Consider the following 13,597-nt stretch of genomic DNA (forward strand, 5'->3'; position numbering starts at 1 on the left):
TTTGAAAAAAGAATATTAAAAAAAAATTGTATCTGTTTGTAAACTGTCAACTGAAGCCGCAATAATTTTCCCTATGGGCAAAGCACAGGAAAGAAATGAGCATACCACTGTTCTATGACTAGGTCTAGGTACCTATGAGCAGTGTTGGCATAGCTGTGCAATAGAGGACTTTGTATCTTATGGAACCAAAAAAAAGTCGACCGCTTGTTAGCACAGAAGATGTATCACCATCTTGCCTATCATCTGTTTAATCCTGAAGCAGAAGCAGACATCTGGGGCCCACCTAGAAGTGAGCACAACTGTTTTTTTTCTTGGCTTCTCTAATGGAAGGCCTGCAAATGCGAGACAGGGATTTAGAATTTCTCCACCTAGTGGTTAAGCGGTCTTTTAACCACTTACAAACACTTTAAACCATTGATATGCCCCAACGTTTTATCATTTTACAAAAGAATGCAAACAAAACGTTTATAACCCAGAAGTAAAGTATTTTTGAATTATGTTTTGTCTCTGTCACTGTCGCGTAATTTGCATATGAAGAGACGAGACCATTGGCGTTTTGACATATCGAACCTAAAATCCTTGAAGTGTAAGCAAACAAAATGCACGTTTATAAATAACTATAGATAAATAAACAGAAAATTTATAATGAAATTCATCTGATCACAAATGTATTAATAACATTTTAATTTTGCAATTAATGTTAACAACTCGTAATTAAAAACACTTCGATTGACTGCATTTTCTCTAGTATAAATAAAAATCGTGCAACGGCGACCTCGAACCGGCGCGGGCGCAGCGGGACGCCATTGTAGACCTGTCTGAGGCTGAGGTTTGGAACCACACACCGCTAACAACTAGGCATGACCTCTGTCGATATTTTAATTAAATGTTTCAGTAATACTTTAACAGGTTCGGAAACGTTGTGGAAGTATTGTGTCAGCACTGTTTTTTTTAATTTTGGCCCTAATTTGCTACTTTAACTTAACAATATTTTGTAATTAATTGTAACAATAAAAACAATAAACAAAAGGAAATTTGTGACTATGGACCTCAGTACCTATGACGTACCAAGCTACACGTAAAGAAAAGTTCAAGTTTTTTACGTTTGCACAAAGACACATTTGCTATCAAAAACATAACTTGTAGGAAAACAAGTCTACGCAGTTTTTCTACTGTAAGCAGTTGTAAGATCCAGGTCATAATTTAATAAGTTATTAGCTAACTAAGAATGGTCAGTATAAGATTGTACTGACCGTATTAATATTACATACACACCAACCTAACACTCACTCACACACACGTACAAACCTTCTATCACACTCACGTATGTGTGTTGTGAGTGTGACACTCTGACATACACCCATAAAACTGTATTTCTACTAACTTCTTGCTGTGGAACGGAAGCCTGGTAATTCATATCAGAGGTTTGTATAATAACTGTAATCTTATTGTTCGTTGCAAATGTTATATGGTAGAAAATAAAGTAATTATTATTATTAAGCCTTAATAATAATCAGTCTAGTTTAAATTTATCCCTGACGAAGTTATAGGGGGTTAAAAATGGCAGCATGGTGCTGTTTTTCTCGACTTGGCGAGGGCACTGCCGTGCGTAATATTATATTTATATAAAAACCATTTACAACGAAATTAATTATGGACGAAGACTTTACATTCTAACGGCCAAAAAGGGCAGTCATTGCAGCCCATAGACATCCATTTATAATGGGTGCGTTGGCTTTGAGGAACGAGTACGTAACGTTAGTAACTCTGTATGAGCACAAATATATCTTGTTGTAGCTTATGTTGTAATTGTGAATTTTGGTATATCACTATTAAAACATCTGGGCCTAGACCAAGAAGGTCCTAGAGAAGGGAAAAGTCCAAAGTACCCATAACTGATGAGCATACATGGCAAGTAGATGAAGCGACATAGACTGTAGCAAATGAAGATCCCTTGTATCTGTCATCTTCGGAAAAAAGGACTATTTTTACAGAATCATATAATCTATACGTTATATTTGAAAACTGGTTTTCATAAGTACAATAAAAAAGGCATCAGTGACTATTAAGTCTGGGCCTCAGATTTTTGTATTTGTTTCATGAATGGGCAAGTAGGTGATCAGCCCTCTTCGCCTGACGCCGACGACTTTTCGGGTCTAAGGCAAGCAGGTTTCATCACGATGTTTCACTCATTCGAGCGAATGTTAAATGCCCACATAGAAAGAATATCCATTGGTGCACAGCCGGGGATTGAAGCCAAAACCTCAGGTATGAAAGTCGCACGCTGAAGCCACTAGGCTAACACTGCTCTCGGTTTGTATAAATACAATATTAAATTCTATCGACATTGCCACATCCCTACAATGGCGCCACGTGGGCCAGCGCTGCGGGGCCTCATTGTTCGTCCTTTAATCTGACTCATATTCAGTTACCGCGGTTATATTACACGCCTACATCAACGAACAAAACGTCCCAACTCCGTATACCATACAATAAAAAACCAACTTTATTCCTCTACAATAGAGTTCAAAAATTCAAAAACATCCTTGCTATTTACGACAAACTCCACATAAATACAATTCAATTTTACTACTCTTAAACAAATATGAAGCGTACATAAATTATAGAACAAAGATTCACGTCACACCTTATTTTAAATCAGTTTTGTCTCAAATATACAAAAAAGATTTATTGATTAAATTTATTAGTTATAACAGGTTCCAAATCAATAAAAGGATAAATGTTTAACGATTTAAAACATTAGTTATAAAATATTCTAAAAGGCGCTTCGTTCACGCTGCATTGTAACCAGCAAAAATCTGTGGAAGTCCAGCGCGTACGTATTTTAGACGACGCGCACGTGAGCGCTACGTATCAGTAAGTTTTCTAGGTAGGTAGTCCATATTCATGATGAAAATTTTATGGTGGCGCTTTCGCAACGAAAGCGAGCGGGAGTGGGTTGCCTTTGTGACTTGGCAAGTTTTAATCTAGAACCAAAATGATTAAAGGATTCTTAAACAAACTCTGCGGACATATATAACGTCTTTGATGACGGGGATCTGTGCAACAGATTCTGGCCCTTGGTATCGCAAACTTGCCTTCACTGTCGCATATAGGATATATATATATCTAAGTACAAAGAACTCCCGTCTTGTTTCTCTTTTAAGCTTATAAACATATAAGGTACATATAGCACTAGAAAGTTCTAGATCTGGACCTCTGGTTTTTGATTGTTTTTTTATGGCATACGTAATCAGCAGTGTCAACTTGTTGTCTAAGGGCGGTTTCCAGAAAATGTTTATTAGAGTAAGAAGCTCATCTGATGTTAAGGATACTCTCAAAAGCAGAATTCGCAGGTACCGGCGTTTGATTGGTACGCTCTTTTTTTGTCTCCCTTTAAAGTCTTACATAAATATCCACGTAAAAAGTGAATTTATTTATGCAAGGAGCCATGGATCGTCATCGATGTCAGGGATAAAGTGGCCGTTTAAAAGATTCGCTTACTATTTTAGTTACTTTTACAGCTGAATGACTTATGGCTTTATCATTGGATCATCCTGCAGAAGAGGGCTGTTCGTGCAATCTATAGATTTAAAATGTAGGGAATCTCTGAGAGATGAATTCAAGGAAATTAATATTTTACCTTTCCCTCGCAATATATTTATGAAAATATTATGTATGTAAACAAAAATAGTGATAAGTTTACTAGAATAATACATATATATGCATATGCAATACTCGAAACAAACACAGGCTGCAATTTGCTTACTAGAACTATCTCAAAGTAGTTAGTATTTCTTTCTTGGGAAAAGGGCTACTTTTCCTTTATAAAATCCCAGAGGCTCTTTTATTTATTTATTTATTTACACGTAACACTACAATATAAAAAAATTGAACATAATTAAATCAAAAGGAGGGCAACTGGCGGCCTTATCGCTTTCGAGCGATCTCTTCCAGGCAACCACTGTGAGTAAAGAAAAATAAAAATGTATTAAATTACATAAGATAGGCAAGTAGTGCAAAAATACATATTGTACACATTTATTAAGACAAAACTAAACAGGAACAAAAAAAAACAAACTAAACTAAAAAGATGATATATTAAAAATAATCATAATTTAAGATGAGTCTCACGTCAGTTAGTAGTTAGTAAGAAAATTGGGGATACGATGTGGACAGGTAGGTAATGCCTTTTAGTAAATTTGATAAACGTATTAAAGAAGGCTGTGTAAAAAGGCTTACTACAAAGATAACGATTATCTAGTTGATAAAAGGGCCTGGGACTAGTGCTAGACAGGCTACTTCTAATATTGAAAATTGTTTTAAAATAAGTGTTTTTTAATGATTTGCTATTTTAAATGCGTACCGAGAGTTTTTACGCCGGCTTTTTCTCTCAGCCTACACCCTGTTTTCTTTGCTGATGAGTAGGGATACCGACACAAATTTAGTGACGTTGAATAAGCGATACCTGTATCTTATATTCCATAAAAAACATATTTTTTTAGAAGTCAAACATCGTATCGAAACGGAATGCCTATTGTGCGACTTGTGACACAGCTGATTACGTACCAGTCTTAAAGAGACTCAACAATAAGCGGACAAGACGTTTTTGTATGAACTTAAGACCACCTATTAATATCCGCTGATGTCACCATCTACGAAACCATCGCTGTTGGATGTCACTGAGTACGGACTCTAATTTTTGGACACTCTCAATGTCTAAGAGAAATTGGTACGCTCTTTTCTTGAAGACGAATTGGTTCATTTAGGTCTACCACAGAAACTGCCTTAAAAACGCTCATTTCTGGAACGATGGACGTCGAGGTGATACCAGTGGTACTCAGCTGCAGGTATTAATCCGAACAACTCCAGGACTCTAGGGTTTTTAGCAATCGGATAATAAATATGTGAACCTTATCACTTCATATTTGTACCAGGAACTGTAACATTCCACCCATTTAGAATCATTCTTGATATTGGTGTAACCGTAATAGTTTTTGAGTTGGACTTGTTTTTATATATTACAAAAGTTAGACGTATACGTAGTAGGCATTATCAACTCAACACCTTTGTTGTATTTCGTCCGTATTCGTTCGTTGATTGAGCTTTTGTTACACGGTCGCGAGGGGGGTGTTTAAGTCCGTTCGGTGTATATGTCCCCATCGGGTGAATTGTATCGCGCCGTGCTAACAATATGGTACGGGGGCGGTCTATTTAGCCCTTAATGAGGGCTGCAGCAGAAAATTTTGAAAACCTCTTATATTACACACGTTCAGCAGCACTTACCTCAGGGTCAATTTTCTTATATTCTGGATCCTCTTCGTCCACTTCAAAGTATAGTTCAGTGGCTGTCAGCGACAATGTGCCGAGAGCGGCCATTCCTCCCGATACCAGACGGGCGCGCGTGCTCATATTTACGGGACCTGGAAATATATAAATGAAGGTCAAAAACTTAAAATAAATTTATTCATATAGGTGAACGAGTACACTTGTGAACGTCAACAGACAAGATGTTAAATTGCTTCTAAAGTTTACTACCAGTTCGCAAGGGCGTAGAGCGGGCAAAAAGAACTGGCTGGAAACTGTCCGCCAATCTTTTTAATCGCCAAGCTTTGAGTCATACACATTGTTTGAGCTGGAGCAAATCAATCCCAAAGATTAGGATCATATTATAATCGTAAAATTTATAAAAAGCTTTATAATTTACGTTTAACGAGGGCTTTGAATTTATTTAGTGATAATTCTCTTATTTCGCTTGGGAGTTTGTTGTAAAAACGAATACAATTTCCATATACGTGGTTTATCTTCTGGAGCCTGGTTGGTATTACGCTTAGATTAGATCTCTTTCGAGTATGATACTGGTGAAAGTCACCATTTGTTTATGTCGTTTATATTTTTTTTACATTCAACAAGGCTTCAAGAATATATTGCTTTGTTTTGTTCCATTAGTTTTGTGGAAATAACTGTATGTCTTATGTATTTCTGCACTTCTTGTGCTTGCTAAATTTGTTTCTCATAGTGGATGCCTGGAAGAGCCCTCCTTTTCATTTATGCCAATTGTGTTATATTCCTGCACGCAACGAAGCCTTAATAATAAAATAAATTTTAATACATTTATTTTTTCAGATTTCACCCTGCTAGAGATTACTAGGGTCACATAAAAATACAAGATGTTTATATACTTTACGTAGGCATAAATGTTACTAAAATCATCCATTTGCCTTAAAAATACTTACCACCTTAAAATACCTTCCAAATACCTTCTTATTTGTAAATATTAATTGAATTTACCAAAGTAATATAAAATCCAACTTTACCACTAAGATCCTGTTCTGCATCCCTCTCATCAATGAGTAACTCAGCGTCATCGAGCAACTCCTGCGCAGGCGCAGCCGGTAACTGTGCCCCACCCGACACGCCCGCTATACGCGCGTGGAGTTCCTCTGTCGCCTGGAAATTTCGACAAATTAGACCCTTAGTCAAGCTTAGTGCCTGGTGCCTTATTTTAGACTAATAAGGCTTTACTTTATAAGTTTTTATGTGTTTGTTTTATTTATACGACTAGCGGACTCGACAGACGTTGTCCTCTCTTAACTATAAATATTGATATCGAATTAGTATAATTAACTGCTAAAAATGCTTTATGATAAACAACATTCTTTGTATGTTTTTCTGGTGCGTATATATATGTATATATATAGTTTGGTAACAGGCGACATATAACTGGCCATGTGAAAACATGGATTTTCAAGATTAATGCCACAAACAATTAGCGATTGTAATTATTTTATATGTATTTTTATAATAAATACGATCGAAGCATTTTGTTTAAACTATATTATTTTTTTATTACATCCTCTTGACGATATTTGCAGCACGCATTCTGACAATGGTATGTCTAACGTCTAACCACGATGTAACCATCAAAAAAGTTTGAAGTAAATAAAAAAAATTGCTATCGTAACAAAAGTATTCTTAAATTTTCAAATTTTCCGCTAATCTTTCATAATCTTCTCCTGACAATAACAAACACAACAAACAAAGAATTAGCGAAATCGGTCCAGCCGTTCACGCGTGATGCCGTGACCAAGGTAAATAGGGATTCATTTATATATATATATATATATATATATATATATATATAGATTGTAGGTAAAAATATATATTATATATATATTAGTCGTAAAGCACTTTTACGACTATTTTAATGTCGGTGATGACTATGGCTGTAATTTATTCAAGAATTTTTGCAAAACACTTTGAAAAATACCACGAAAGTCTTTATATATATACTGAAATTATTTTGTGGACAATATTCGTTTACAATTTTAATATCCTGAGATAGAGAGCAAAAACCAGAATGTAATTCTACCAAATAATCATAAAAAGTTAATGCGACAGTTTAAAAAGAGAGTAATAATAATATTACCGGGTGGTGGTGTTACTGGATGGTTTTAACATTGTAGTTATATATATATATATTATTGTATATGTAATATACTTAGTAATAGATTAATATATATTTATATATAAATAAGATTTTGATTTTACGACTTTGTTCCCCAGTAATTGTGTAGCCGGTAATAAATGTACCAACAATTTACTTGCATACTGTATATTATAAACTTAATACTATGCTACATATACAAAAATTATGAATATAGTTATCTAGTGTTGTCAACGAGGTAGCAAGAAATCTAAAACTTAAAAAAAATCAATTTCTTTTTCTTTTCAGAGGTCTGACTTATAGGTCAAAAATTTACCAATTGTTGAAACTTCTTAATCGTCGTTGAAAAAAAATTTACGCGTCACATTTTTCCGTTACGCGCCATCTTTTTCCTGTCCCTACCACAATTGATTCGAAGAGATTCGAATACATTAATAACAAAAATATATAATAACGATAACAATGATAGTAATAATTCTATTACAATTAATTGAATTCTGTAATAATCTTAGTAATATTTGTATATGAGTCTATGATAATAAAATCCTTGTTAATCTTTATCTAATTTATTTAACAAATTTCTGCATATAGTAGATCAGTATTCGAAACATAAGCTCATAAAGTTTCACTTCTTACGTGTGTACAACTATATAGTTCTACATACAAGAGCCTCATCTAATTAATAATGTTATACCTGTAATATAGCATCTGTTGGTGGGTGTGGCTGGGCATGGTGTGTAGAATGCGCGCGTTCATCATGTCGTCTTCCGCGAGCGTCTGGAACTAATCGGCGACGTCTCCTCGCGTCGTCTTCCCATGAATCCAGCTTCCAATGTTCGCAAGACGGCGCTCCGCTACCACCACAGCTAGCGGCGCAAGCGTGGTGAAGCTTATCGAGCATACGAGCAGCGGAAGCCGTGTCTCGGCGTCTCGCTCCAGCAATTAAACGCTCGCACGTCCGCTCTTCTTCCGCGCGTTCGCCGCCCCATGTACCGCAGAGGCACTGTGAATTTTCTCTTTCGTCTTTATGTCATCCTGATACCAATATTCAATAAGTACTAGAATATATAATCAATTACAATGATTTTAACTGATGAAAGTAAAGTAATAATAGCATATATATAATATTCACATATACAATAAATATATATACAATACATATGACAAATACTACGAGAATAAATACATTAGAAAAGAATGAAGGCAGCTGGAAGAGGCCTAGGCGTCACGCTGATCAACAAAATCGGCACATTTGATAAATTTACATTATGTTAGGTTATGCAACTTAAACAAATGTTTATATGTATACTAACTAAGCTGACCCGGAAAACGTCGCTTATATTATTTCCAGGAAACATTTTTTTAGTACAATAAAAATAACCTATATACTATAATAAAAATAGGGGTTGATCGATTGTTTGGGGTGGACAAGCCTTATCACTAAGGGGTTTGAAAGATAGATAGTAACCAGTTCTCCGTCTTATTGAATATGCATTAAATATCATTAGTATCGGTCCAGCCGTTTCGGAGGAATATGGGAACGAACATTGTAACACGAGAATTTTATATACATATAGATATATATTATACTGAGCGTCAGTAATAAAGGCTTGATAATAGTAATTATAAAAACTTTACGTTCTATTTATACAAAAAAAATATTTCAATCTTTCATGTTTAGCTTAAAAGTCGGTCATCTATGTGGCAAAGGGTCTTTGGCAGACATTTTCACGTCTGCTTACTTATTGGATTTGTTTGTGTAAGTACCTCAAAATCAGCATGTTTAAGAACATCATCGGCTCTCATTCTGTTCAGTATGAACTCCGCCTCATTAGCGACTCGAACAATATGATCTCGCATAGCATGAGATAACAATCTTCCTTCGTTGATCAGCTCAATAAACGCCAGGCCAGCGTGCTTCTGTAACGAGTTCTGCCACTCTTGAGAGCAGAGCAACATCACCAGTTCCACCACAGACGTGCTGGTTTTAAACGTTTGAAGACCTGGAATTATACACATTAAAGACATCCAACCAGCAACAGAAAGAAGATAAAAGATTTGATAGATTTTTTTTTTGTTTGTTTTAGTCGTTAATTTTTTTATACTACCAGGAAAACATAGGAGAGAATGGGTCTTATGTAAAAATATAATACGAAAGAAGTAAGATATTGAATACTGCTTGCCTTCAGTTAAAAGCTCTTGTCCGTGGCTGCCAACGAGTGTTTTTGACAGAAACGGTGCAAAATCCAACATAATTTCACGCAGTAGTGGACATACAGCACCCAAAGCACGTTCTAATTTATGTGTGAGAGAGGCTTCACGAGCTCCAACACCCGTGACTTCACAGCCTGCATTATCGCTACAAGTGGTTGCTGCTTCCTGCTGATTTGACATACAATATTTAGAAGCTGGCCAAGTTTCAGTTATGTTTTGTCACTTTGATTTCTTAATAAATTGACAAAACAGAATACAGCTATTGATTTTTCTAAAAAATATGGCAAATTAAAAACAAAAGTAATAAATATAGTTTATTTTAAATTAGAACTTCATTTAATGATTTAGAATAATACTCGATTTTAGATGACCTACAACCAAGCTAGACATCGCCCGGGAATAAACCGGCATGAACATACAAACAGGCCTGGGCCTCAGATTTTTATAACAGCTTCATAATCATGATCTAATAGGCAAGTAGGTGATCAACCTCCTGTGACTGACACACGCCGTCGAGTTTTTAGCTCTAAGGCAAGCCAGTTTTCTCACGATGTTTTCATTCAGCTTTTGAACGAAAGTTCACATAGAAAGAAAGTCCATTGGCGCATAGCCGGGGTTTAAATCTACGACCTCAGAGATGAAGCCACTAACTAAGCCAACAACTGTATAAAGATATTTTTTAATATTTTTTGATTAAATCATTTTATATAAGTAATGGATTTCTTACAAATGAATATCAAAGTACCAGAATATCATATTTTTTTTTATAGAACAGGGAGCATATTTGCAGGAGGCTCACCTGATGTTAAGTGATACCTCTCAATGCCAGAGAGCTCGCGAGTGCGTTGCCGGCCTTTTACGAATTGGTACGCTCTTTTCTTGAAGGACCTTAAGTCAAATTGGTTCGGAAATACTGTAGTGGGCAGCTGGTTCCACATAGTGGTGGTGCGCGGCAAAAATTGCCTTGAAAAACGCTCAGTCGTGGAACGGTGGACGTCAAGGTGATATGGGTGGAATTTTGTGTTCTGCCTCGACGTCCGATGATGAAACTCAGCTACAATCCGAACAACTCCTCTGAACACACTCCAAGGTAAATGCGGTAGAAGATGCAGAGTAACCCCACATCTCTACGCAACGCCAAAGGATCAAGCCGCTTGGAGATGGATTGGTCATCGACGATTTGAACCGCTCGTTGAATACGGTCAAGTGGAAGGAGCTGGGGAGCCCCCAGTACCAGAGGTGAGAACAGTATTCCATGTGGGGCCGTATTTGGGCTTCATAGAGTTGCAAGCCGTGGCCCGGAGTGAAGTACCGTCTCGCCTTGCTGAGCACACCAAGCTTTTTGGAGGCTAATTTAGCCTTTTCCTCCAAATGACCGCGAAACTGAACGTCGTTCGGTATGTAAACGCAGAGTATTCCGATGCTGGCTGAAGAATAAGAATAGTGTCTTCGAAAAGAGCAGTTCTCCTTGGGGTTAAATTGGACTAGGTTTAGTCTACCTCAGTCCGAGACTCCACATAGAGTTCCGACTTCGGACACAAGCTTGTTACGGTACTCATAGACAACAGCCCGAGAAATACCTGCCCGGCCAGTGTAAAGAGTATCCCCAGTGCTGTCATCCGAACAGCAATGACTTTTGCGAAGTTGCTGTTGATATGCAGTAGAAACAGGGAGTATATTTACCTGATGTAAATGCCTTTGAGCTGCTTGTAAGTTACGATTTTGCAAACGTTGAACGTGTTGCTCACTGCGCAGATGAATTTGTTTCTCTATTTCTGTAAATACATATATAAAATTATCAAAGCTATCATATATAATCACGATAAAATTTATCATACAAATTATGTGCGTATTATGAGAATTAAAAAAAAGGGAAATTAAAAACAATAATTTTGTAGTTCCAGTAAACCTTTTACTAATAATAATGTCGTATTTCTAATTCTAATTAATTATAAATAATTCGAGTTATAATAAATTTAAACAAAAAAACGGTTTTCGTAGGAATCATTACATAATCTTCATCATCAGATTGGTTTCCTGGACCTGTTTCCTTATTACAACCATTGGAATATCTCAAAATATATAAACAGTTGAATTATGAAATTTACACCTCGGTTAAAAAATCATTACGAGGATATCCAAGCGATCTCCGCGTACCTATAACGCAAGGACTAGTTTTGATAACAAACATGACTTTGTACCTTCATGATCTCGCGGTCTTCCAGAAATAGTGGCTGGACCACGTTCAGCGTCATCATTCAAATTCACGTCAGTCCACGACTCGTCGTTACTCACCTGAAATTTACGATAATATCTACAATAGTAACTGCAATAGTTGTTATTAATCATTAAAATTAAAGAATATAAATAAATTCGTTTAGATAGTTTAAATCTTTCCAATTTTAAAATTATTCTTTAACTATTCGATTAATAGCTAGTTTTATAAATATATAAATATATAAATTAGCTAGTTTTATTTAAAGTTACGTTACTAACTTTAACAGTCTATATGCATCCTGTATAGTACAGTACTTATCTCTTTTCATGACTGCGTGAATACAATTCGACAAAAGGAGACATAGGATTTTAGTTAAGTTCTTTATCAATAAGGGTAAGGTTAAAAGGTGAAAGTTTATATATAATAATATACAATGATGTTATCAGCGCCATCTTTGGCGACAATTAGTAACTACCTGACAAATTAATACTTTTATAAAGCGCATTCTATCAACTACATGACTTACGGGATGTTTATTGTCGTCCAAAGCAATCTCGCTAGATGTCTCTGGATCATTATTTGTGGTCTCTGTGGAGTTGAGATGGAACGACCCCGCGTCCTCAATGGAATCCACACTCTGTTAATTTGGACTTATCTTATGAAAACTTAAAACACAAGCTTAAATTTTATTGATTAAAAATTTTAATTGAAATACGCTGAACTGTATTTCCTCATTCTCAAATGAGAATGAATAACTGTTAGATGTACCAGGCTCGAAGAACCAACTAAGTGTTAATCTAGTTATTAAAAGTACCAGGCTATAAGAAGCATAGTCTATGAGTTAATGCGTTACGAATATATTGAAGAGTGGATAACAAAATCTGATCAAGTTCTTTTGAAACTTTTACTCAATATTATATAACATTTGTCAGTCTTACACAGTAGAAAAAAGAGAAATAGTGGGAGTGGACATGCAAACGAGACAAAAGATGTGTGGAAAAAGCGAAGCAATAGAACAAACATGCTTACATGCTAAATTATGTTTTTAATCACTGTATATAGCAATACTTACTACGTTGACGTTATTCCATAAATTATTCCTTGATAACTGGGTAATTAAAATTAATCTATTTCGAGTGTCATACTTTAAGTTTCAAAAGCTGTGTTAATATATGTCAATAAACTTTAAGATATATTTAACGGTGTAACAAAAAAAATCTTTTTGTTTAGCGATAAAATTGTGTAGTGTGCTGTGCTAGCGTTTTTATTTTTCACAGCTGCCGAGCGTCACACGTGATTTTTAAACGTGAAGTATACGTAACGTATACGTATAAATTAAAGGTGTGTCAAGATCGGATCTGGATAGCCGTTACATGTACCAGGCTTTAAGAACCAACGGGATTTTATATATAAATATCTGTTTAAAGTACCAGGCTTCAAGAACCAATGAGGTGTTAAATCTAAATAGCCTCTCAAAGTACCAGGCATCAAGAACCAATGAGGTGTTAGAACTGGATAGCCATCATTGTACTAGGCTTCAAGAACCAATAAAGAGGTGTAACTACGAACCAGTTTGACCACGGACACCGTGATTCCCGATAGTGTTTTTGATCTGGAGCTGGGAGGCTTACAAAGGTAAATAATTATTAGTATAAGTTAGTGGCACACTGTCTAATTACTAGAACGATCTAGACATCGTAAGGATGTACAAGATTCAA

The 13,597-nt window shown here is 35.8% G+C and overlaps 1 protein-coding gene across 12 annotated transcripts in view; it reads right to left on the bottom strand.

Annotated features, from left to right (window-relative positions):
• The window catches only part of LOC123717656 (neurobeachin), a 468,381-nt gene that overhangs the window by 167,516 nt on the left and 287,268 nt on the right, over window positions 1-13,597 (bottom strand). For 11 of the 12 annotated variants that reach the window (XM_045673757.1, XM_045673751.1, XM_045673755.1 and 8 more), the window contains 8 exons: window positions 12,406-12,516; window positions 11,863-11,956; window positions 11,345-11,436; window positions 9,631-9,829; window positions 9,215-9,450; window positions 8,142-8,450; window positions 6,318-6,450; window positions 5,287-5,423 (listed from right to left, as the gene is read on the bottom strand). In XM_045673757.1, coding sequence (XP_045529713.1) covers window positions 5,287-5,423; window positions 6,318-6,450; window positions 8,142-8,450; window positions 9,215-9,450; window positions 9,631-9,829; window positions 11,345-11,436; window positions 11,863-11,956; window positions 12,406-12,516 — 1,311 coding nt within the window. The remainder of the gene's footprint in view (window positions 1-5,286; window positions 5,424-6,317; window positions 6,451-8,141; window positions 8,451-9,214; window positions 9,451-9,630; window positions 9,830-11,344; window positions 11,437-11,862; window positions 11,957-12,405; window positions 12,517-13,597) is intronic. The other variant, XM_045673752.1, reaches the window with a different exon arrangement.

This window comes from Pieris brassicae, chromosome 13, assembly GCF_905147105.1.
Source record: "Pieris brassicae chromosome 13, ilPieBrab1.1, whole genome shotgun sequence".
Taxonomy (NCBI): Eukaryota; Metazoa; Arthropoda; class Insecta; order Lepidoptera; family Pieridae; genus Pieris; species Pieris brassicae.